This window comes from Salvelinus namaycush, chromosome 6, assembly GCF_016432855.1.
Source record: "Salvelinus namaycush isolate Seneca chromosome 6, SaNama_1.0, whole genome shotgun sequence".
Classification (NCBI taxonomy): Eukaryota; Metazoa; Chordata; class Actinopteri; order Salmoniformes; family Salmonidae; genus Salvelinus; species Salvelinus namaycush.
This window is the reverse complement of record NC_052312.1, coordinates 32,947,246-32,970,840: the sequence shown is the minus strand read 5'-3', so window position 1 is coordinate 32,970,840 and position 23,595 is coordinate 32,947,246. Positions and strand designations below refer to the sequence as shown.

The 23,595-nt window shown below is 47.9% G+C and overlaps 1 protein-coding gene across 1 annotated transcript in view; it reads right to left on the bottom strand.

Annotated features, from left to right (window-relative positions):
* Window positions 1-10: 10 nt before the first annotated feature.
* Window positions 11-23,595, bottom strand: part of LOC120049890 (receptor-type tyrosine-protein phosphatase zeta-like) — a 47,503-nt gene continuing 23,918 nt past the window's right edge. The window contains exons 3-30 of the mRNA XM_038996379.1: window positions 19,432-19,611; window positions 18,431-18,582; window positions 18,113-18,208; window positions 17,934-18,000; window positions 17,623-17,780; window positions 16,666-16,816; window positions 15,251-15,435; window positions 14,596-14,722; window positions 13,385-14,326; window positions 11,900-12,574; window positions 11,518-11,665; window positions 10,483-10,574; window positions 10,313-10,398; window positions 9,392-9,412; window positions 8,853-8,949; window positions 8,685-8,755; window positions 8,354-8,488; window positions 8,040-8,171; window positions 7,676-7,839; window positions 7,332-7,467; window positions 6,122-6,268; window positions 5,760-5,853; window positions 5,415-5,491; window positions 4,616-4,747; window positions 4,370-4,522; window positions 2,681-2,823; window positions 2,275-2,410; window positions 11-799 (exon numbers count right to left, since the gene is read on the bottom strand). Coding sequence (XP_038852307.1) covers window positions 656-799; window positions 2,275-2,410; window positions 2,681-2,823; window positions 4,370-4,522; window positions 4,616-4,747; window positions 5,415-5,491; window positions 5,760-5,853; window positions 6,122-6,268; window positions 7,332-7,467; window positions 7,676-7,839; window positions 8,040-8,171; window positions 8,354-8,488; window positions 8,685-8,755; window positions 8,853-8,949; window positions 9,392-9,412; window positions 10,313-10,398; window positions 10,483-10,574; window positions 11,518-11,665; window positions 11,900-12,574; window positions 13,385-14,326; window positions 14,596-14,722; window positions 15,251-15,435; window positions 16,666-16,816; window positions 17,623-17,780; window positions 17,934-18,000; window positions 18,113-18,208; window positions 18,431-18,582; window positions 19,432-19,611 — 4,841 coding nt within the window. The 3' untranslated portion in view covers window positions 11-655. The remainder of the gene's footprint in view (window positions 800-2,274; window positions 2,411-2,680; window positions 2,824-4,369; window positions 4,523-4,615; window positions 4,748-5,414; window positions 5,492-5,759; window positions 5,854-6,121; window positions 6,269-7,331; window positions 7,468-7,675; window positions 7,840-8,039; window positions 8,172-8,353; window positions 8,489-8,684; window positions 8,756-8,852; window positions 8,950-9,391; window positions 9,413-10,312; window positions 10,399-10,482; window positions 10,575-11,517; window positions 11,666-11,899; window positions 12,575-13,384; window positions 14,327-14,595; window positions 14,723-15,250; window positions 15,436-16,665; window positions 16,817-17,622; window positions 17,781-17,933; window positions 18,001-18,112; window positions 18,209-18,430; window positions 18,583-19,431; window positions 19,612-23,595) is intronic.

Genomic DNA, 23,595 nt, shown 5'->3' with positions numbered 1-23,595 from the left:
CCCCCCCGAAAAAAACAGATGAAAATAAACAGCAATAATGTTTGTAAACTTCATAGTAAAATATCAAATCTAGATGTATAAATACATTTGGCCTTTTGATAGTGGTCAATTATTATTATTTACATAATATGAGATAATATTATATAATTTCACCTTTCCAACTGATTATCTCTTATTCTACATGTTTAACACCAGTATTTACACAAGTCATCCCCAAGAGCGAGAAGAAACATACAGTAGATAGAATGACAGAATATAGGAAGGATATGTATCCCTTTTAAGTAATTACATACAAATAAGACGTTTCAAAGGGATAGATAGTTCAATCAAATAACTCAAAAAGTTTTAACAAACTTTAAGCAAGACAGTGGTCACCTTTAAAAAAAAGAGTACAGAACATTTGGCATTAGTCACAAAGACATAGTATCAAAACAGTTTTAAAGTACAACATGAATTACAAAAGGCACAGAATACCAGCCCCTAGTAGCCAGTTGCAACATCTGGTCAACAAACAGTATGTCTTAGTCTGATAATTGGATGCGTAATGTCATGTATTTTGTAGCCAGCTAAGCCTATTAATCACAATCCACTAGTGGCTAGCTCACGTTGCAAACGACTGGCACAAAAAAAGGCAATTCTCTCTCTCTCTGAGAGGTTACATGAGGGACTCCAGGCTCTCTGCTGCAGTGGTGGCCCCCAGGAGAACTGAACCATTGGTCTCAGGGGACTGTAGGGCCCTCTGGTCTTCCTGGCTGTCCACCAGACTCAACACGGCCCTGTACATGAACTGGTACTGCTCCTATGAGTGGAGCAGTGAAAGACAGAGTCAGTAAAGGGCTCAGCTCCCCTAAATGAGATGTTAGCTCCCCTAAATGCAACAAAAGTCCCCACGTTTTTGTGGGGGGGTCTTTGGTGAAAAAAATGGCGCTTCACCATCTGGCAGTTTGACGGACGAATCTGGGTTCGGCGGATGCCAGGAGAATACCTGCCAGAATGCATAGTGCTAACTGTAAAGTTTGGTGGAGGAGGCATAATGGTCTGGGGCTGTTTTTATGGTTTAGGCTTAGGCTTAGTGGAGGGTAAATGCAAGTTTACCCACCTTTTTCATAAAAATGCATTGAAGGTATTGGGAGCGTTACTTTTTTCACCGCGACCGGCAATCAGAGTTCACTCACCTTTTATTTATTTTTTACAAGTACACACTGGCTACTGGTAGGCCTATTTGAATTTCACATTATAGCCTCGTTTTGTAAGTTGACCTTGTGTGTTAGGCTGTCCATCCCGTTTTTGCCAGGACACTTTCAGCCTCATTTTAGGTGTCCTGACTTTTTAGGCTACCAAAAAGGTCAATTTGTCAGCAAGACGCATCAATTATTGTAGACCTAATCAATGGCAATCGCTGGATGTCATTAGGCATACTGCAACCTGGACTCAGGGGTAGGCGTAACATAGTAAACTAAAATCCGTCAGACCTAAATGAGTGTGATATGTTCTGTTTGGTATGGTATGTATTCATTTGTGGATGTCCATAATCCATTTCTTATTATATGTTATGAATTATAATTTGTATGATATGTTACGAATTGCATTTCGTACAATATGTTACGAATTTGTGTTTACGTATGATATGTTACAAATTCCAATTTGTTGTGGCTCATGTTAGCGAATTACAATTCATTTGATATGTTACGAATTACAATTCGTATGATATGTTACGAATTGCAATTAGTACAATATGCTATGCATTTGCAATACGCATGATATGTTACGAATTACAATTAGTTGTGGCTATCGTTAGCTCGGTGGCTAATGCCAACATTAGCTAGGTTGCTAACATTAGGTGGCTAGGGGTAAATGGTTAGGTTTAGAAGTTAGGTTAAAGTGTTAAGTTTAGGGTTTGGGTAAGGGTAAGGGTTAGCTAACATACTAAGTAGTTGCAAAGTAGCTAAAAAGTAGAAAGTAGCTGCAAAGTTGCTAAAGTTGTCTGTGATGAGATCTGAAAACTCAACCTTTGGATTGATAGATGTTCACGTTAAACGACCACCCATCCACCCCGACCAACACCTGTCCTTTTGTTTTTGCCTAAGTAACCTTCTGTCTTATGTAACCATACCAAACGTAACAATCATACTAATTTGAATGTCCCGAATTTTCGTTTACTATGTTACGTCTAGTCTATATAATCAGCCTGGTGTGAGTGTGTATGTGTCTATGTTTGAGCTGTGCTATGTTCCCTGGGTTTCTGTGTAGTGTGTGTGCTGTTCCAGGACATACCATGTCGTTGAAGACACCAGGCCTCATGAGGTTGGTCATGCGTGCCACCTGGTACACATCCACAGAGCCCTGCTGCTCCAGCTGCTGTGCCAGGGTGGTGAGGGCACAGAACAGCCCCGCCATCGAGCCACCCAGCCTAACACAGACACAGACAGGGGAAAGTATGCTATGTACCAACTACAGAAACAACACCCACGTCTTTGTCTCAAACACAGAATGAACCAACTACTCCTGGAACAGAAAGCACTTTATATGGTGAATTGGTGAAATCAGTTCCCATCAGTGAGTTAACACACTCTTCAAATAAGATTCCTCGCACCCTACCAGCCCTCATCTGACCTCCCAACCCCAGAGAACACAGAGGGAACAGAGAAGACTTGAGGAACAGAGGAGAGCAGTAACTCACCGGTCATGTACGACTATGGTTCCTTCTCTCTGTCTGCTGTCCTCTGTGATAATGTTGAGCAGCTGGAAGGTGCCGCTGACAGGGCTGTCTGGGTTGGGCCAGCAGGGGGACATGTACTGACGCACCTCCAGGACATAGTTATCCTGGGGAAAGAGAGAGTGAGGAGTGTGGGTGTGTGTATGTGTAGTTCTCGTTTGTGTGTGGTCCTCATTTGTGTGTGTGTGTGTCTAGTTTGATCTGTGTGTGTGGTTTGATCTCTCCCAGCTAGCACATTTGGTTCCTTGGAAGTTGTGGGAACGTATGTTTTTGGTTTCACATTGGTTGTGGAAACAAAGCCAATATGCTTTCTGACCGGTAAAATTGAACGTTTTTTAAACGCTCTGAGAACAGAAGTGAAAATGTTGCCTGTTCTGGGAATGTTTATTTTTAGTTTGCAGCCAGGGAGGTTCTGAGAGCGTTTTACTCTGGTTCCTTGAACGTTTCCCCAAAAGGTTTTATTAACCCTCTGAGAAATTAAATTATAGGGTATTTGGAGGTTTTTTAATAACTTCCTTAAAAATGTTCACTGAATGTTTCAATAAGACTTTTAATAACACTGCTAGATTATTTTGGGTTCAAAACATGTTTGAACTCCAAGCACAGATAGGACACATGGAAATGAATTTCCTTAGTAGCCCTTTCCTGCAGTCAAATGACCAAATCACCTTCTAGTTGCCTAATGGGTGGAATGTTATTAATATTTTTCATAATTTCATAATTAATAAACATTATTTAAAAAAACAGATGAAAATCCGGTTTCTATGTGAAACGGTTGTGTTATATTTCAGTCTTCTGTGATGTATATAAAGTGGACATTGGGATGCAAACTCAAAATGTTCTACATTTCAACTCTATATCTGACATGCTACAGGTGTCTTCTTCTTTTTAAGCCCATAACCACGTGTATGAGGTGTATACTTTTGTTTCAAAGTAGATTTGCTTAAGACTACCAATAAGCACTCTGTGAAACAAGAACTCACTAAGATCAGATGTGGACAACTAGTGAGCGCGGCCAACACACTTAACAAGATAGAGGATAGAGAGAGTTATGTTGATGCTGAGAAAGGGATGTTTACGTTTTCAAATAACATTCTTAGAACGTTCTCTGAACATTACAAACACTTTCTTGTGTTTTCATGGAACGTTTTCTTAACGTTCATGGAACAATTTGAGAACATGACTTTAAATAGAACCACGAGGAAACCTGTAGGAAACGTTATGCTGAAGTACTGAAATTCCCACAATAAAACTTGTTTCTCAACGTTCTCTCAACTATCTGAGAACATTCCCAATGTCAAACTAGTTGGAGAACATAACCAACATTGAAATTAAATGTAACCATGTTTGAACTTTTAGGAAATGTTCTGTTAAAGTAATGGAATACCAAGAAAATTAAGTTTTTTTGTCAAGTTCCTTAAATGTGCCGAGAATGTTTCAAAGGCAAGCAACTATCCTGCACTATTCCCAGAAGGTTGTGGAAAGGTTGAATGCAAAATAACCATAGGACAGCCATGCTCTCACCAAGCTCCCACCAAGAACGTTATGTTGCTAGCTGGGCTAGCTGGGCTAGCTGGGCTGTGTGTGGTTGGATCTGTGTGTGTGTATGCGTGTGTGAGCGTACACGTGTGAGTGTGTGTGGTTGGATCTCACCTGTGTGGCCTCCAGTAAGAAGTCGTGGACCACCAGTCTCTCCTCGTTGGCCAGACAGATGTGGTCCTCTCCAGAGAACGACACTATGAAACCCTCACAGCTGATTGGCTGATCCTTACTGGGCCAATACACACAAGACTCCTCCCCCTCGCGCTGATAAGACACAATGGAGACAGCGTTATAGGTGTGAAACTGTTGACCTGTGTGTGTGTGTGTGTGTGTGTGTGTGAAGTGCTACCTGCTCACCTGTGCTGTGTGTGTGTCAGGCAGGGTGATGATGAGCTGTGAGTTGTGGTCCCAGACCATTCTCCAGAAGTCAGAGACAGTGGAGGGGAGAGGAGACTGGGTCAGGATAAACTCCCTGCTCTTGTGGTAACCCTGGAACACAGCACAGACACAGTCAAAATAAACAACATGAATCTGGAACACACATATGACTTTGCTTCTACATGATTTATGAGTGTACAAAACATTGGGAACAACTTTTGCACCCCTTTTGCCCTCAGAACAGCCTCAATTCGTCGGGGCATGGTGTCGAAAGCAGGTGTCGAAAGCGATCCACAGGGACAGTTGTGTCAAGTTGGCTGGATGTACAATACTTTGGGTGGTGGACCATTCTTGATACACATGGGAAACTGTTGAGCGTGATAAACCCAGTAGCATTGCAGTTCTTGACACACTCAAACCAGTGTCCCTGGCACATACTACCATACCCTCTTCAAAGGCACTTACATATTTTGTCTTGTCCATTCACCCTCTGAATGGCACACATACACAATCCATGTCTCAATTGTCTCAAGGCTTAAAATCCTTTCTTAACCTGTCTCCCCCCCTTCCTCTACACTGATTGAAGTGGATTTAATAGGTGACATCAATAAGGGATCATTGCTTTCACCTGGATTCACCTTGTCAGTCTATGTCATGGAAAGAGCAGGTGTTCCTAATGTTTTGTACAGTCAGTGTATGTAGTGTTTATGAAGACCTTATGAATGCTCTATAAAGCATTTATAAGGGGTCCTTATCAAATGGACAACCTTGTTCTTACCATGATATAGGACGCGTTGATGTAGTCTGAAGATTCTCCTTCCACTGGACATGACAGACACACTCTGGATCTCTCCACTGCAGCACACACAGAAACACACAACCCAATCTATTATTTTCAAGTGGTCCTAAAGTATTGCTTGCATTTATTCATTGAAAGATTTCTGGTTTGCCCAGATAAACTATTCCATTTTTTTTATTACTCCGAATCGAAATGTTCTTTGGCCTATTTCTCTTCTCCGCTGGGGTAAGACATAGATGGAGGAGACCCTCTTCCTGGTATTGACTGAATGGCTGTCTCTAACCCACCATATCATGTTGTGCGTGTTTGGCTACTTCAACTCACCCGGCATGAGAGAGGAGGTCCTGTTTTTGTCAGCGTTTCCTTCCCTCAGGGCAGCGGCGTAGTCAGCCTGTCTGGCTCTGCACTGACTCACCAGCTATGCCACGACAGTAGTAAACATTACCACAACGCTACCAGATGAACCACATAACCAACACAATACCACCACGCCCGCTACACTTGATTCACCAATCAAGTCATGCCAGATCATTGACTACTTCAAGGAAAGGAGGACGGTTGAGATGACGTATCCTCAATGTGTTTGAGCAGGTCCCAAGTCAGGGCCCTGAAAGTAGCACACTAGGGTGTAGGGTTTCCACTTGGGACAAACCCACATCTGTGTGTGTGTGCGTGTGTATTCTGACCTTGAACTGTCTCTCCATGCGTGTCCTGCCGGAGGGCCCAGTGGTCAGCAGGTCCGAGACGTAGGAGTGGACCAGGCCAGAGGTCACCAGAGTGTCCCTGCTGACGATGGACTCCACCAGGGCATCATGGATAAACACATACTGCTCCTGTGGACCAGAGAGACATAACACAGAGAGAGACTTCACACTCACATCACCTACAGCAGCGCTGGGCCCGGTTGCATTTCAATCTCTAGCCCCTTCTCCTAGCTTCTATATGTTCAGAGTTTGCCCTTCTCCTTGTTCCTAATTGTTCAGAGTTTGCCTTTCTCCTAGCTCCTACTTGTTCAGAGTTTGCCTTTCTCCTAGCTCCTAATTGTTCAGAGTTTGCCTTTCTCCTAGCTCCTAATTGTTCAGAGTTTGCCTTTCTCCTTGCTCCTAATTGTTCAGAGTTTGCCTTTCTCCTAGCTCCTAATTGTTCAGAGTTTGCCTTTCTCCGAGCTCCTAATTGTTCAGAGTTTGCCTTTCTCCTAGCTCCTAATTGTTCAGAGTTTGCCTTTCTCCTAGCTCCTAATTGTTCAGAGTTTGCCTTTCTCCTAGCTCCTAATTGTTCAGAGTTTGCCTTTCTCCTAGCTCCTAATTGTTCAGAGTTTGCCTTTCTCCTAGCTCCTAATTGTTCAGAGTTTGCCTTTCTCCTAGCTCCTAATTGTTCAGAGTTTGCCTTTCTCCTAGCTCCTAATTGTTCAGAGTTTGCCTTTCTCCTTGCTCCTAATTGTTCAGAGTTTGCCTTTCTCCTTGCTCCTAATTGTTCAGTTTGCCTATTGAACAGAGCCTTGTTGCTTCCACCTTTCCAATACTTTCAGGTCTGTGTATATCAAAGCATGGCATAAAGGCGTCTGGTAGCCTGGTGGTTAAGAGCGTTGGGCCAGTAACCAAAAGGTTGCTGGTTTGAATCCCCAAGCTGACTAGGTGAAACATCTATCGATGTGCCCTTGAGCAAGGCAATTAACCCTAATTCAGTGTTTCCCAAACTCGTTCCTGGGGACCTCAAGGGCTGCACGTTTACTTTTTTGCCCTAGCACTAAACAGCTGATTAAAATAATCAAAACCCGATAATGAGTTTATTATTTGAATCGGCTGTGTAGTGCTAGGGCAAAAACCAAAATGTGCACCCCTTGGTTCACCCCAGGACAAGTTTGAGAAAAGCTGCTCCTGTAAGTGTGTGCATTACCTCCGTCTGTACCAGGTAGTTCCTCTGTGTTCTGACGTGTTTGAGGAAGCCCAGTATGTTAACTGTTCCCTGGTCCTGGATCTGTTGCAACATGCTGTCCAGCACGATGTAGGTCCCTGTCCTCCCCACACCAGCACTACACACACACAGGACATACTTATGACGGAGAGTCCCACATCAACACGACGCTTCCCTTTTCAGAAATGAATACTTGGATATCCACCTCCTGCACCAAGCCATTGGATCTGCATAGTGTTATTCAACCCTTTCTCAAGAAATATTTTTGCCAAGTCTTTCCTGCTGGTTGTTATTAACCCCCCCCCCCTCCCACACACCCAGCCCACCTGCAGTGTACGAGGACGGGGCCCATGTCCTGAGTCCTGGCCTGGGACGAGGCCCGCACGAAGGAGAGGACAGGCAGGGTGTATTCAGGCACGCCCATGTCAGGCCACTGGGTGTAGTGGTACTGGACCACCGTCCTCTCAGCACAGCGTCCCCTCTGGGAAGCCTGCAGGTACAACACACAGCAGGCAGGGTCAAACAGACTAGAGGCTCTGTGCACTGCAGTGCATCTTCTTCAAGGTGTGTGTGTGTGTGTGTGTGTGTGTGTGTGTGTGTGTGTGTGTGTGTGTGTGTGTGTGTGTGTGTGTGTGTGTGTGTGTGTGTGTGTGTGTGTGTGTGTGTGTGTGTGTGTGTCCAGGAAGGTACCTTTTGTGAGGTGTCTCTGAGGGTAAAGGTCCTCAGGGTATAGTAGGCCAGGGTCTTGGTGTCTTTTAGGGTCACCAGGAAATGACCGTACTCCTCCTGGTTCTCCATTGGCCAGTACTGGTCACACTTCCTCTGACATCACAGAGGGAGAGAGCTTCAGTCACACAATGGTCAAAACCGTCATATAAAAGTAACATAAACATTTCACAAAATGTTCAATTTTTCTTTCTTCTTGAACCAATGTTTTCTGTTTAAACTGTGTTAAACTTTAACACAGTGCCCCAGCCTGCAGTCTGTCTGTGTGACTAACTGACCCGCCCCTTCTCCAACAGGTTGGTGATCATGACGATGACTCCAACATTCTCCTGCCACACCATCCTCCAGAAGTCCTCTGTTCCAGACTTCAGGGGCCCCTGGGCTGCGATGTAGGCCCTTGTACGCTCAAAACCCTGACAGGAACACACACACACACACACCCACACACACACACACACAGATCAATCAATCAACCAATCATCCAGTCAATCTTTCATACTACCCCTCAGTCCGTATTTCTATACTAATCCCATTTACATAGTGTACGTACATGTTTAGTATTCGATATAGATATGAATGATATTAATGATTAGGAGAGGAGCTACTTACATCAACAAAGTTAGCATTGATGTAGTCTCCACCTTTTCCCTCTTCCAGTAGTTTGACTCTGCTGTGGTCATCTAGACCAACAAAGAGGGTTAATGAATAGTGCGTGTGTGTGTGTATGTGTGTGTATGTGTGTGTATGTGTGTGTGTGTGTGTGTGTGAGTGACGTACAGGCCATGATGTTGATGTATCGGTTCTTGTTCTTGTTGTCTGGGTGGTTGGAGCTGTCAGTGGTGATGCCCATCTCCACCGTGCATGACTGCACCTCCTGTAAGAGAAACACACACCGGCACTCAGTCACACAACCCCGCCCAATACACACATCCGCACGTACACACACACCCGCACACACACACACACACATCCGCACACACACACACACACACCCACACCCACACACACGCACACACGCGCACACACACAACCCGGCCAGAGTCCAATTATCAAACAGAAGGTAGCATGCAAGAAGAACACAACAAACAAGAAAGCACTAAAATACATGACAGCAGACAGTACAGCTACTCAGAGATGTGATCCATGCAGCAAAGAAAACACTATCCGTCAATTCCAATGATAGGATAAAGAGAAACGGTCTTCCTGATTCTGAGGCCAAACATCAAAGATTCAGGAAGTCCTGATGAATCAGGATAAGATGAGATCACATCTTTGATACCGTGCGCATATCTAATCTAACACAAAGGGAGTCTTACCTCATAACACTCTGTCACAATCTAATGGGAGGGGGAGGAAGGAGGGGCGGGGGGTGAGAATGGGAGGTGGAAGGGCGGTGGGGAGGAGGGGGTGAGAATGCAGAAGGCACAGCGATGAGGGGTCGGGGCGACACACAGTGACCAGTCAGTGCAGATACACAGACATGAGGAACAGCTCTGTGTGTGTGTGTGTGTGTGTGTGTGTGTGTGTGTGTGTGTGTGTGTGTGTGTGTGTGTGTGTGTGTGTGTGTGTGTGTGTGTGTGTGTGTGTGTGTGTGTGTGTGTGTGTGTGTATGTGTCTGGAGGTAGTGGCCATGCCTATTGACAGAGTCACCTACTGATCCACACAATTTTGCAAACTGTACGCCATGTTGACACCTAACATTCTATTGGAACATTGTCTTGGAATGGGTGGTGTGAACATGGCACTAAAATGTCTACAAGGTTTGCCCAACTCTGTGTATCTATAGCTATGTACAGGGTTTGTTAGAGTAAGGTTACCTACAGAGACAGTGTAATGTGGTCCCTCACCCAAACACACAGTACACCCTCAACATGCTAACCCACAACCACAACAGTTACACTGAGATAGATAGGGACATCTAATACACATAGTAACATCTACAGACAATAACTAAAATGGTACTCTAACCATTCTCATTGGCCCTTAAACAAACGTTTCTGTTTCAGACAGTGCCACCTTTCAGACAGGATGCCTCACTTACCAGTAGTGTTGAGTTCAGTTATAGTGTGAACTAACATAGACTTTTATTGATTAGAAAGGAATAATGACAGCTTTAGTAAGCAGTGAGGGTCAAATCCCAACCATGACTACAACACTATGTCTAGGTGATGTTAATACTGCTGGGGAGCATTAAGAGTGTAACACATACAGTAGAATCAGGCTGATGTCTCCCTCACCTCAAACTCCTTGGAGAAGGTGTTGGTCTGGTGGAGCTCTGCCACGTGCTTCACAAACTGCTTCACTGACAGCGCCTCGTGCTCTTCTGGAAACACAGGCAGGAATGGATGAATGGACGAAGGTGTGTGTGTGGTGTGTGTGTGTGTGCGAGTGTGAGTGTGTGCGTTACCTGTGGCAAGCAGCAGAGGTGAAGACAGAGCAGAGATGACTTTGGGTGAGGCGGTGTCTTCAGTGTAGAAGTCAACCGTCTGGAAGCAGTTTCTGTTGAACAAACGTTGCAAATAGAAATATAATTAATAGAGCTGACACGACTCCCAATTCTACAGAGCAGACAATCATACCTGCTCTACACAATACATTTCTATCTGAACATACACTGTAAAAAATGGCCTGTAATTGGCCTGTAAGTTATATTAGTAAAAACTAGGTGTTTCATATCACTTGCACTTCTAGAGGCCTAATCAAAGGCTTCCAAACTGTCCGTGATTAAAGGGCAAAACAGATCGAATGGACATGGGTAAATATTCAGGCATTAAAAGACCCACTTCTACTCTGATCTGTTCCCTATATATACACCGAACACAAATTTAAACACAACATGCAAAGTGTTGGTCCCATGTTTCATGAGCTGAAATAAAAGATCACAGACATTTTTCATTTGCACAAAAAATGTATTTCTCTCAAATGTTGTGCACAAATTTGTTTACACCCCTGTTAGTTTGCATTTCTCCTTTGCCAAGATAATCCATCCACCTGACAGGTGTGGCATATCAAGAAGCTGATTAAACAGCATGATCATTACACAGGTGCATCTCGTGCTGGGGATAATATGTCACCAATTGAGCATGTTTGGGATGCTCTGGATTGACATGTACGACAGCGTGTTCCAGTTTCCGCCAATATCCAGTAACTTTGCACAGCCAATGGAGAAGGAGTCGGACAACATTCCACAGGCCACAATCAACAGCCTGATCAACTCTATGAGCTGCTCACACAATATTTCACCACAATGCACCATAATTAATACCGTAAAATACTGTGCATTTGATAGGTTTTGAAATTATAGAAAAGTCTTACAGTGTGCTGGAAAAACAAATGTACTGTATTTTACTGTGGAATGTATGGTAATCTACTGTATTCAGTTTATACAGTAAGTTACAGATGAAATGACAAAACGGCTAACAGTACAGTGTGCTAATCGTACCTCCAGTAGATGAGGATGCCCACCAGGACCAGTAGACAGATAATGGTGAGGGTGGATACCACAGCCAGAGGGACCACTGTCCTCCTCTCCCTCTCAGCAACACTTCCCACCATTTCTACCCTTGATTCATGGCTGCTGTTATTGATCTCTGGGGGGGAGAAAGAATCGGTTATTATTTACAGACTCGTATGCACACGCACACACCCTGGATTTGAAAAAACATCCTTTATTCATTTAAAATCAGTAGGAAATCTGTTACCACCTCATTGAGTACAAATGCCATAATCATATTTCCTCTGCTACACAAGGAAATCTCATATCGCTCTCGGAATAACATCACCTAACCCGCCACCATGATTGGAGAGTCCTGAGTGTACGTTACCTTTCCTCAGGTCCTCCACAGCCCTGCTGTCAGGGAGAAAAGGGTCACGTAGATCTATACCAGAGTTACCAGGCTCCACTTGGACCCCTCCACCTCCATCTCCAGACCCACTAGCCTCCCCCAGCACCACAGACCCCTGGAGATTGGCCCCTGCTCTGTCCACCTCGGACACACCACTACCAGTCTCACTCTCAAAGTAGAAGCTAGAGGAAAGATCCCCTAAGTCACCGCTGCTCTCTTCCAGTGTCTCTCCCTCTGTTGGGTCCATGGCAGAGGCCGGTGTGAGTGAACGTAGGTCTGTCCCAAGGGAAAGTGTCGCCTCTCTCAGCCAGTCCTGATCTAGGTTGACCCCATCCCCGTAGAGGCCAGAGCCTGAGCCACTGATGTCTGTCCGTCCAACCTGAGAGGTCACCCCCTGTCTGTCCGACCTGGGGTCCTCTTCAGAGGGGTAGACAGAGGGGGAGAGGGTGGTGTCTTTTTTGGAGGGGGTGACAGACGGGTAGAGGGTTGCTGTCTCTTCTGAATGGCTGAGAGAACGGTGCAAGGGGGTGTAGCCCCCTTGGGAGGGTGTGAGAGAATCCTCTTCAGAGTGGGAGACAGAGGGGTACGGGGCTGGAAAGTTGAGAGGGTCTGTGGGCTGCTGAACCCAAGTCCCCCTCTGAAAGCTGGTATTGTCTGGAACAGAGTGTGAAAAATAAGCACTACACTGAATACTTAACAACACTACATCAGACCACCAGAGAGGAGCATAACAACCACAGAGTCTGAGCGGTTATACAGAGCAGCCACCAGAGGGCAGACTGGAGTCAGGGAGGAGCAGCCAGCTCACACACAGCAAGGCAGGTAAAGAGTCCCAGAAGGAGACATAAGATGTGAATCCTTATGATTCAAGGGAAGGAAGACAGACTGGCAGAGGAATACCACCACCGCTGGGTACTGGTAGAAGACATGGATCTCTGAAGTACCAGTGTGTCCCAGTATGAACCGCTGGGCAGCCAAAGGATGAGAGAAAAGTCGAAAAGGGTAGATCACTGTAGACAGACACAAAGAGCTGGACTGTTACGGCACATCACCAGCGTAACCAACACCAGCCAGTAGAGCGCCACCATCATTATCACCATCGTAGGTCTAAGCGGCAATATCACCCTTATCGACAGCGCAGCAGGCAGAGAGAGGCAGATGGACAAAGGAGATAGGTACAGGTCACACAACCATCAAACAACCATCACACAACCATCATACAAACGCCACACAACCAAAACAAAACCTTCATACAACCATCAAACAACCATCATACAACCATCATTCTACCCTCAAACAACCACCATACAACCAAACAATGTAAGAGTGCACTATACAGTACCACGTTTTGGCAACAGGAGGAGAGGCAAAGGCATAAAGGTCATGTGTCATGTATTTTATATGTACACACACAGACATTTACAGCACACATGCAGGGTTGCAGGGTACACAGGTGTTTCTTACCGGTGAATATGGGCTGGGTGGTGTGCTGTAAGACCTTGACGAGGCCTGAGGTAGTGGAGGAGCCGTAGGCCGTGGAGAGGGAGTTGCTGGGACTTGAAGTCCTGGATCTGATCCAGGGCACAGAGGGGGTTGAGGTTACAGAAACCGGGGTCTGTTGAATAGGGGTGGCCCTTGTCACTGTGCTAACTCTGTTATCAGAGAGCCTGGACGTCAAAACCAAGCCCCTGTCACGTCCTTTCATTGTGACTTTAGGTCTGGCAGTAACAGGACTGAGAACTCTATCATCCAGTGTTTTGTTCCGTGTTGTTTTAGATGGCGTAGTTGCGAACTCTAAGGCAGTGGTGTTGACAACGTCCTCGTAGTAAACATCAGTGACCACCATGCCCCCCGCCGGAGGGGTGTACATATCGCCCTCTGGGGGTATCAGGCCGATACCGGAAACGTCAGGTTTCTGGGCAGCGGAACCACGGTTTTGGTTCCGGTTCTGCTGAGGCGACCGCGACAACGAGGCCTCCTCTGTGATTGGCCGGCGGACAGGCGGCGGGCTGTTCGTCCGGGAGACGGGAATCAGGAACCCCGGCTGGTCGGTCACCATGGTGACCCACATGGCGCTCTTGCCGTTGGAGGCAGCGCTGGTGAAGGGGCGGTGCGGAGGGATACGCTGCTTCTTCTTGTCCTTCCTGGTCTGGTCCTTCTTGGGTTTGTTCACTCTGGACTGGTTCACAGGGTCCTGGTCGATCCGGTTCTGGTCATCTCTGGTCCCTGGTGGTACTGGCACAGAGCTCACCTGGGAGGCAGCAGTGGTGGAGGGCTGGTCAGGGAAAATCTGCTGGCGATCCTCTCTGGTTCTACTCTCTTCTACTGGGTTCTGGTCTACTGGGACCTGGTCTACTGGTTCCAATATATCCTCAGGGTCTGTATAGTCTGGATCAGACTCAATCTCTGGAGAAAAGAGAATGGGTGGGTATATATATATTAGACTGTCATGATGAGTACAACTCTTTTGATAACTTTCATACTTACTTTCAACTTTCACGTCCGTTAACCTAAGTTCTTTACTCTCTCCTATGAATCTGAGTGACATAGGCTCACGCTGGACACAGAGTCAGCCTTTTCCTGGACTAAAAATCCCTTTTAGAATCTGGTCTCTCGTGACAGCCTTAACATTCAAATGTTTGGTTGTGGGTGCCCGAGACTATAGCTGGTCTCACCCGGGTCCTCCTGGGGCATGTCCACTATAATCTGGTCACTCCAGCGTCCCGTCAGGCCATTGGTGCAGACAGCTACCACCTGGACCACATAGCTGCTGTTGGACAGGAGGCCGGGGATGATGGCCCCCTGAGAGAGGGTGATTGATGAAATAATATGTCAGTCAACTCATCAATACATCAGCCAATCACACTCATCAATAAGTCAGCCAATTACAGTAGTGGCGGTCAGTTGCTTGTCTCAGCTTTTTTCACCCTATTTAACATATGAGGTTGATTTCTGACTTACATGCAATGCTATCGATTTGTGTAGGAAGGCACATAAGGTCTGATGAACACAAACCACCGCACACACACAACAAAAACAATCACAGCCGTATTGATATTGTATATTGTAAACCTCAGGCCAGATGGTTTACAGGTATCTTTTGGTTATCACTATGGCAACAGCCTCCAGCAACAACACAAAATAATCATGAGAGAGAGAGAACGTACGAGAAATGGAGAGAAAGTGAGAGAGCGCGCGAGAGAGAGAGAGAGAGGGAGGGAGAGAGAGAAAGAGAGAGTGAGGGAGAGACGATCCACAGACAAGTAGTTGCTTCCAGCACTGACTGGTATGCTATGCAACAGTAGATGGATAAGTAGATAGGTGTATTACCACGTCTTGGTCTCCGTCGGTGCGGTACTCGTGTTTTGGCTGGTTCTGGTCCTGCAGCCGCTGGTAGGTGACAGAGTACCAGTCGATGGTGGTGTCATACACCACACGGGGGCGCTCCCACATCACCATGATGGTAGTTTCGTTCTGGGCATCCGCCTGCATGTTCTGAGGTTCCGAGCTGCACACTGGAGAACACAGAAAAAGGAGGTTAGATTACGTTAGATTCAAATATAATCTCTGATGATAACATATGTTTGTGTCTGGTTATCAACATGGTCAGATTAGGAATATGTCCATTTTCAACACTGGGGAGACAATGGGAAATTGGGATTGAGCTTTCCTAAGGAAAACATGTAGGTAGACAACAATGTCTCTCTTAGAGCAACACTGGAAGAGGGAAAGGAAGAGGTAAAGGGAGACATTTTGGGTATAGATATGGAAAGGGTGTAGATATCCATGCTTTTTGCATTTTGCATTTCTGAACAGACATATTTCAATTTCAAAAAAGAGAAAATGTCAAATAAATTGCTACACTGAAAGAGGGGGAATTACAAAGTCAGGTTTCCTAGCAACCCAGAGAGCTTATTTGGGGTCTTTTTAAAAGGCAGAGAGAGAGAGAGAGAGAGAGAGAGAGGAGTTCTTTTGATGAGCTGCACTCGTAAGACCTTGGGAGTAGGCTCTAAAACATCAATGCTGAAAATATAGGGGAATCTCAATTGCATACTCGCATCCTGGCCTCCTCAAAATCCATTGGAGGAGAAGGTCCGAGGGGCGGGACCTCTAGCTTTCTCATCCAATCGGTTTTGAGAAGGAGACGAGTAGAGAGGAAAGAGGACGCGAGGAGTCAGCATTTGAGATCTTCCCTATGTGACTGGTTACAAGATCGGGGGCTTTTGATGCTAGTTTCTACTTCACAGTATGGCCTGTTAGTGTTACAGTACAGCTCAGTGTGAGTGTGAATCATGATATGGTTTTACAGAGGTCTAGTATGGGAGAAGAGAGAAGCCAGGAGCAAGGTCAGCATGTGGTAGTTAGGGTGGGTGCGGAAGGCTAGGTGTCAGGTGTTGGGGTCAGCGGGTAGATAAGGGTCAGGGGTCAGGCATTAAAGTAAAACAGGTACAAACTATAAATGACAACATAAATGACAAAGGTGAAGGCCAGAGTTAGAGTTAGGGGCTAATAGTAAGGGTTTAGAGGTCAGGGGTTATAAGTTAAGGGTACGTACTAGGAGTGAGGATCATCTTTGCCATTGTAAGGTGAGTGTAAGGATTAGGGGTCTAGGGTTAGAGGTTAGGGTTCAGGGTATAGCCTACAGGTACAAACCGGGGGGTGAGGACCTCAACTGTGCCTGTGTAGGAGTGTGAGGGTCAGGGGTCAGAGGTTAGGGTTCAGGGTTAAGAGTTACGGATACATACTGGGAGTGAGGACCTCCTCTGTTCCAGTGTAGGAGGAGAAGACCTGGCCCAAGAACTGCTGCTGCTGCTCCCTGAAGTTGTTCTGCAGGTAGTCCATCAGCATCACATAGCCTGCCTGCTGCATGGTCATCACCTCACAGAACACCTCCAACTGAGAGAGAGAGAGAGAGAGCGAAGAAGGACAGAGAGAAATTGAGAGAGAGATGTGCATTCATTTATGTCTTGTGTGCTTCACCAAAGTAGCCCTTTAACCTTCGATGGTTAAGAGTCATCAGCTTGTTTCTGCCACTACCCTACTTCTACCCTTCCTAAATGTTGAAAAAACACTTTCTGCTCTAAAGTGGATGATGGAGAATAGATGAGGCAGGCAGAGATCCTGTGCGAGTTAACTAGAGCAGTCCTGCTCCAGGCCGGTTCAAACCGAGATTTAAAGAGCAGGAAGTGGAGGGGAAATGGGAAGTTCCTCCCCTGTGGAGGGGGAGTTGTTGTCTCTGCAGTGTCTTCCTGCTCCTACTGCTACTGCTGCTGTAGTGAAATATTGATATTGTGTGTGTGTGTGTGTGTGTGTGTGTGTGTGTGTGTGTGTGTGTGTGTGTGTGTGTGTGTGTGTGTGTGTGTGTGTGTGTGTGTGTGTGTGTGTGTGTGTGTGTGTGTGTGTCTGATGGTCTGATGGTGGAGTGTTTCAAGAATTGTCATGGCAGAAACCAGGGAGAGTGCTGCTCTATTTTCGTGGTGTCTTTGAGAGGCTGAGATCTGTGCCCACTGAGTATATATGCCCACGTCACACCTCGCTTTGCCCGGCCACACACACACACACTCCTGTTCTCCTGCTGCTCTGTTCCTCACACTTGGGAAGCTGTCTCACTGTATGACCTCATCGTGACACTGACTCACCGTGTAACATCATCACGTGTGTGTGTGTGTACCCCCGTGTTTATGTGTGTGTGTGACACTCACCTGTGTCTCAGAGATGGGCACGGTGTGTTTGAAGACGATCCACTCCACCGTCTCAGAGCAGGGCGGGGAGGTGAGGGAGCCGTTGTACATGTAGTATTTATCAGTAGAGTTCGGGAGCAGAGCCAGCAGAGAGAAGGGCTCGACATTCACAGTCTTACCTGAACGACAGAGCGTGATAGGTGAGAGTGATCGATACGCCTGCTTTTCAGTAGGTCACTGGGACTCCTGAACCCTCCGGATATAGAAATAGAAATAATAGAATGTAAAATTAGAGTCAAATAAATAGAGTAGAATAATGAGCAGCTGCATACCGAACCTGTTGACGCTGTTGACCCCTTCTAAGATGGCGTTGTAGTTGTCGTTGTTATCTAGGCTGGTCTGTGGAGCAGAAGTCACAGTGAGTTGACATACTAACGTGCTCGCATACGATCTAGGCTGCATTGATTCACGCTAAGTGGCATGCACTGTGGATATTGGTTCAGAGCTCCACCTCAAACAGGACAGCCAGCGCTGCGATCCTCCCTCCATCCCTCACCGCATCGTCTATAGACTGGTACAGGCCTGATTCATAACACAAGATCTGCATCTGGATCAGAGAAAGAGAGAGAGAGAGTGAGAAAGAGAGAGAGAGAGAAAGAAAGGCAAAGAGAGACAGAGAGAGGTGGAGTAGAGATTGTTATTCATGGTGGGGCTTTGTAATGTCGGCGTAAAGTGACGCGTAGTCATACTGTGCACTGCAGGGGTGTGGTGTGGCATAATGTGGCGTGTTATTTGCTATGATTGATTCATTGATTGATCGATGTGCCACCTCCAGGGGGAACTTGAGTCCGTTGAGGCTGTGTTCTGATCCGTCTGAGGAGGCGTTGCAGCGGCCCCAGTGGAACGTCATCCTCCCCAACCTGAACCTGGTGCTCAGACCACCGCCACTCACATAGTACTCCCCGTCCAGGCCTAGCACCACTGGAACACACACACACACACAACCACATTACCCACCCACTAGTCTTTGCGTGGGCAGCCTTCCAGAGCCTGTCTAGTTCACTCGACTACGTGAGAAGCCTGGGTTTCCGAGGCTTCCTACCCACCAGCGATACACTTGGAAAACACATTCTTTTAATTACCGGCTCTATGGCAGCATACACAATGGTACTTGCCGATTGTACATGCCACTGTCTAATTTCGAATTACAAATACAGAACATGTTCAGGACATTTAAATGTTACAATTAAAATAAAACCATAATGCCTTTTGAAGCCATAATAGCCTTTTCCATATGAAAACACATCTTACACATCGACACACAACATCCCTCCTCCGTCTCCCTGATCCTTATCCCCACACAATAGAATCATAATAGATGCTTCAAAGAGATTGTTTTATTGGTGAATTGCTTTTCTGTCGGCGTATTGGAACAGAGAGATGAATGCTACCCAACAGGCAGCATTTTCATAACACAGCCACAGGGAGACATATTGGGAGAGATGATACCCAAGAGTCATTTCATTTCCTCTGGAAGACAGACCTATTATTCTCACCTCTCTCTCTCTCGCTGTCTCTTGCTCTCCCCATCTATCTGTCTCTGTCTCTCTCTCAATAAACCCATCACTCATATTGAGTTATATTTCCATAACTATCTCTGTATGTGAAGATTCATATGACACTGAAACAATCTGTTCTTACTCCTTAATAAACATGTGACGTTTTGTGCCCACTGAACACGACCCGTGATATTACCCTTCTCGCACTATAACGCCAACCCGAACTGTACTACCACGGGTTGGGTATTTAACGGCTCATGTCGTACAGTACCTGTGTTGCCGTCGTTGTTGATGGTGGTGGTCTCTGGGGTGTTCTTCTCCCAGCCCTCCAGCTGCAGGCCCTGGTACTCCACCCGGACCTGGGTGAACGTCTCGTCGACGTCGATGGGTGACTGACGGGCATTGTTGCACGCCGGGTACCTCTTACCCCAGACCTTCTGGTTCAACTGGCCTGAGAAGGAAACACATAGAGAGGAAGAATCTTTACAACGGATCAGTAGTACCGAAGATGGGAATGAGATGGCAAACTGTGATTTGGAATTGACTTCACAGTGCAGGCAGCAGGTAGTGTAGCTGAGCAACTCCCACACAACCCTGCAGGGAGAACGGCTTTAAAGGAAACACTTTACAGAGGTCAGCTACAGTTGAGTATAAACACGTTTACTATTTGTTTCCTGCTGCAAAACATCAAAATGTGCCATTTAAATAATCCCTCAATATTCATTGTGATGACAAGTCCCGCAATGACCAATCCTCATAATTCTCAAGTGAACTTTAACCCCAACTGCGTTGACACACAGCACATACAGAATCCACTCTACTGCATCCCCCTCTAGTCCAGCCGATGAGGAGTCCACAGAGCAGATGGCCTGACAGTTGGTCACAAATGACTGGGCAGGTAGCATACAGATTTAGTATCTTAATTTGATCACCGTTGTGTGGGAGAATTTTTTTACTTGTTGTGTATTTGAGGTTTAAAGTTGAACTATGCAGAAATCGCTCTGCCATTTTCCTGGTTGCTAAAACTCGAATAGTTTATGTGACAAAATAAGCTAGTATTGTCACGCCCTGGCCTTAGTTAGCTTTGTTTTCTTTATTATTTTAGGTCAGGGTGTGACATGGGGGATGTTTGTGTGTTTTTTGTCTAGTCTTGGGTGGTTGTATTGTCTAGGGAGTTTTTGTAGAGTTCATGGTGTTGTGTTCAGTGTAGGTGTTTAGGTAAGTCTATGGTTGCCTGGAATGGTTCTCAATCAGAGACAGCTGTCTATCGTTGTCTCTGATTGGGAGCCATATTTAAGGCAGCCATGGGCATTAGGTAGGTTGTGGGTAATTGTCTATGTCTAAACGTTAGTAGCTTGTGGCTGCACTTTTGTTTTGTAGCTTCACGGTCGTTTGTTGTTTTTGTTAGTTTGTAAAAGTGTTTCGTTTCGTGTTCATCTTCGTCAATAAAAGGGAAGATGTATTCGTATCACGCTGCGCCTTGGTCCACTCTTTCACCAGAAGACGATCATGACAGAATTACCCACCATACCAGGACCAAGCAGCGTGATAAGCAGCAGCAGGAGCAGCGCACACCGGATTCTTGGACTTGGGAAGAAATACTGGACGGTAAGGGACCTTGGGCACAACCGGGAGAATATCGCCTCCCTCGTGAAGAGCTGGAGGCAGCTAAAGCCACGAGGAGGCGATATGAGGAGGCAGCACGGAAGCGAGGCTGGAAGCCTGAGAGTCAAACCCAAAAATTTCTTGGGGGGGGGCTACAAGGGATTGTGGCGAAGTCAGGTAGGAGACCTGCGCCAACTCCCCGTGCTTACCGTGGGAAGCGAGAGTACGGGCAGACACCGTGTTATGCGGTAGAGCGCATGGTGTCTCCTGTACGTGTGCTCAGCCCGGTGCGGTACATTCCAGCTCCACGTATCGGCCGGGCTAGATTGGGCTTTGAGCCAGGTGCCATGAAGCCGGCTCAACGCGTCTGGTCTCCAGTGCGTCTCCTCAGGCCGGCATACATGGCACCAGCCTTACGCATGGTGTCCCCGGTTCGCCAACACAGCCCAGTGCGGGTTATTCCACCTCCCCGCACTGGTTGGGCTACGGGGAGCATTCAACCAGGTAAGGTTGGGCAGGCTCGGTGCTCAAGGGAGCCAGTACGCCTGCACGGTCCGGTATATCCGGCGCCACCTCCCCACCCCAGCCCAGTACCACCAGTGCCAACACCACGCACCAGGCTTCCAGTGTGTCTCCAGAGCCCTGTTCCTCCTCCACGCACTCGCCCAGTGGTGCGTGTCTCCAGCCCAGTACCACCAGTTCCGGCACCACGCACCAAGCCTCCTGTGCGTCTCCAGAGTCCTGTGCGCCCTGTTGCTGCTCCCCGCACTAGCCTTGAGGTGTGTGTCCTTAGCCCGGTACCACCAGTTCCGGCACCACGCACCAGGCCTATTGTGCGCCTCAGCCGGCCAGAGTCTGCCGTCTGCCCAGCGCTGTCCGTCTGCCCAGCGTCGCCTGCACTGCCCGTCTGCCCAGCGCCGTCTGAGCTGTCCGTCTGCCCAGCGCCGTCTGAGCCGCCCGTCTGTCCTGAGCCGTCAGAGCCGCCCGTCTGTCCTGAGCCTTCAGAGCCGTCCGTCAGGCAGGAGCAGCCAGAGCCGTCCGTCAGGCAGGAGCAGCCAGAGCCGTCCGTCAGTCAGGAGCAGCCAGAGCCGTCGTCAGTCAGGAGCAGCCAGAGCCGTCCGCCAGTCAGGAGCAGCCAGAGCCGCCCGCCAGCCAGGAGCAGCCAGAGCCGCCCGCCAGCCAGGAGCAGCCAGAGCCGCCCGCCAGCCAGGAGCAGCCAGAGCCGCCCGCCAGCCAGGAGCAGCCAGAGCCGCCCGCCAGCCAGGAGCTGCCAGAGCCGCCCGCCAGCCAGGAGCAGCCAGAGCCGCCCGCCAGCCAGGATCTGCCAGAGCCGCCCGCCAGCCAGGATCTGCCAGAGCCGCCCGCCAGCCAGGAGCAGCCAGAGCCGCCCGCCAGGAGCAGCCAGAGCCGCCCGCCAGCCAGGAGCTGCCAGAGCCGCCCGCCAGCCAGGAGCAGCCAGAGCCGCCCGCCAGCCAGGATCTGCCAGAGCCGCCCGCCAGCCAGGATCTGCCAGAGCCGCCCGCCAGCCAGGAGCAGCCAGAGCCGCCCGCCAGCCAGGAGCAGCCAGAGCCGCCCGCCAGCCAGGATCTGCCAGAGCCGTCAGTCAGCCAGGATCTGCCAGAGCCGGCCGCCAGTCATGAGCCGCCAGAGCCGGCCGCCCCTCAGTCCGGAGCCGCCCCTCAGTCCGGAGCCGCCCCTCAGTCCGGAGCCACCCCTCCGTCCAGTGGTGCCCTCTAGGATGGTCTTCAGTCCGGGACTCGCTGAAAGGGTCGCCGCTCCAGAGGCGCCACCAAAGCAGGTAGTGACTATGGTGAAGTTGGGGCCACGTCCCGCACCCGAGCCGCCGCCGTAAGAAGGCCCACCCGGACCCTCCCCTTCTGTGTCAGGTTTTGCGGCCGGAGTCCGCACCTTTGGGGGGGTACTGTCACGCCCTGGCCTTAGTTATCTTTGTTTTCTTTATTATTTTAGGTCAGGGTGTGACATGGGGGATGTTTGTGTGTTTTTTGTCTAGTCTTGGGTGGTTGTATTGTCTAGGGAGTTTTTGTAGAGTTCATGGGGTTGTGTTCAGTGTAGGTGTTTAGGTAAGTCTATGGTTGCCTGGAATGGTTCTCAATCAGAGACAGCTGTCTATCGTTGTCTCTGATTGGGAGCCATATTTAAGGCAGCCATGGGCATTAGGTAGGTTGTGGGTAATTGTCTATGTCTAAACGTTAGTAGCTTGTGGCTGCACTTTTGTTTTGTAGCTTCACGGTCGTTTGTTGTTTTTGTTAGTTTGTAAAAGTGTTTCGTTTCGTGTTCATCTTCTCACAATAAAAAGGAAGATGTATTCGTATCACGCTGCGCCTTGGTCTACTCTTTCACCAGAAGACGATCGTGACAGAATTACCCACCATACCAGGACCAAGCAGCGTGATAAGCAGCAGCAGGAGCAGCGCACACCGGATTCTTGGACTTGGGAAGAAATACTGGATGGTAAGGGACCTTGGGCACAACCGGGAGAATATCGCCTCCCTCGTGAAGAGCTGGAGGCAGCTAAAGCCAAGAGGAGGCGATATGAGGAGGCAGCACGGAAGCGAGGCTGGAAGCCTGAGAGTCAAACCCAAAAATTTCTTGGGGGTGGGGGCTACAAGGGATTGTGGCGAAGTCAGGTAGGAGACCTGCGCCAACTCCCCGTGCTTACCGTGGGAAGCGAGAGTACGGGCAGACACCGTGTTATGCGGTAGAGAGCATGGTGTCTCCTGTACGTGTGCTCAGCCCGGTGCGGTACATTCCAGCTCCACGTATCGGCCGGGCTAGATTGGGCTTTGAGCCAGGTGCCATGAAGCCGGCT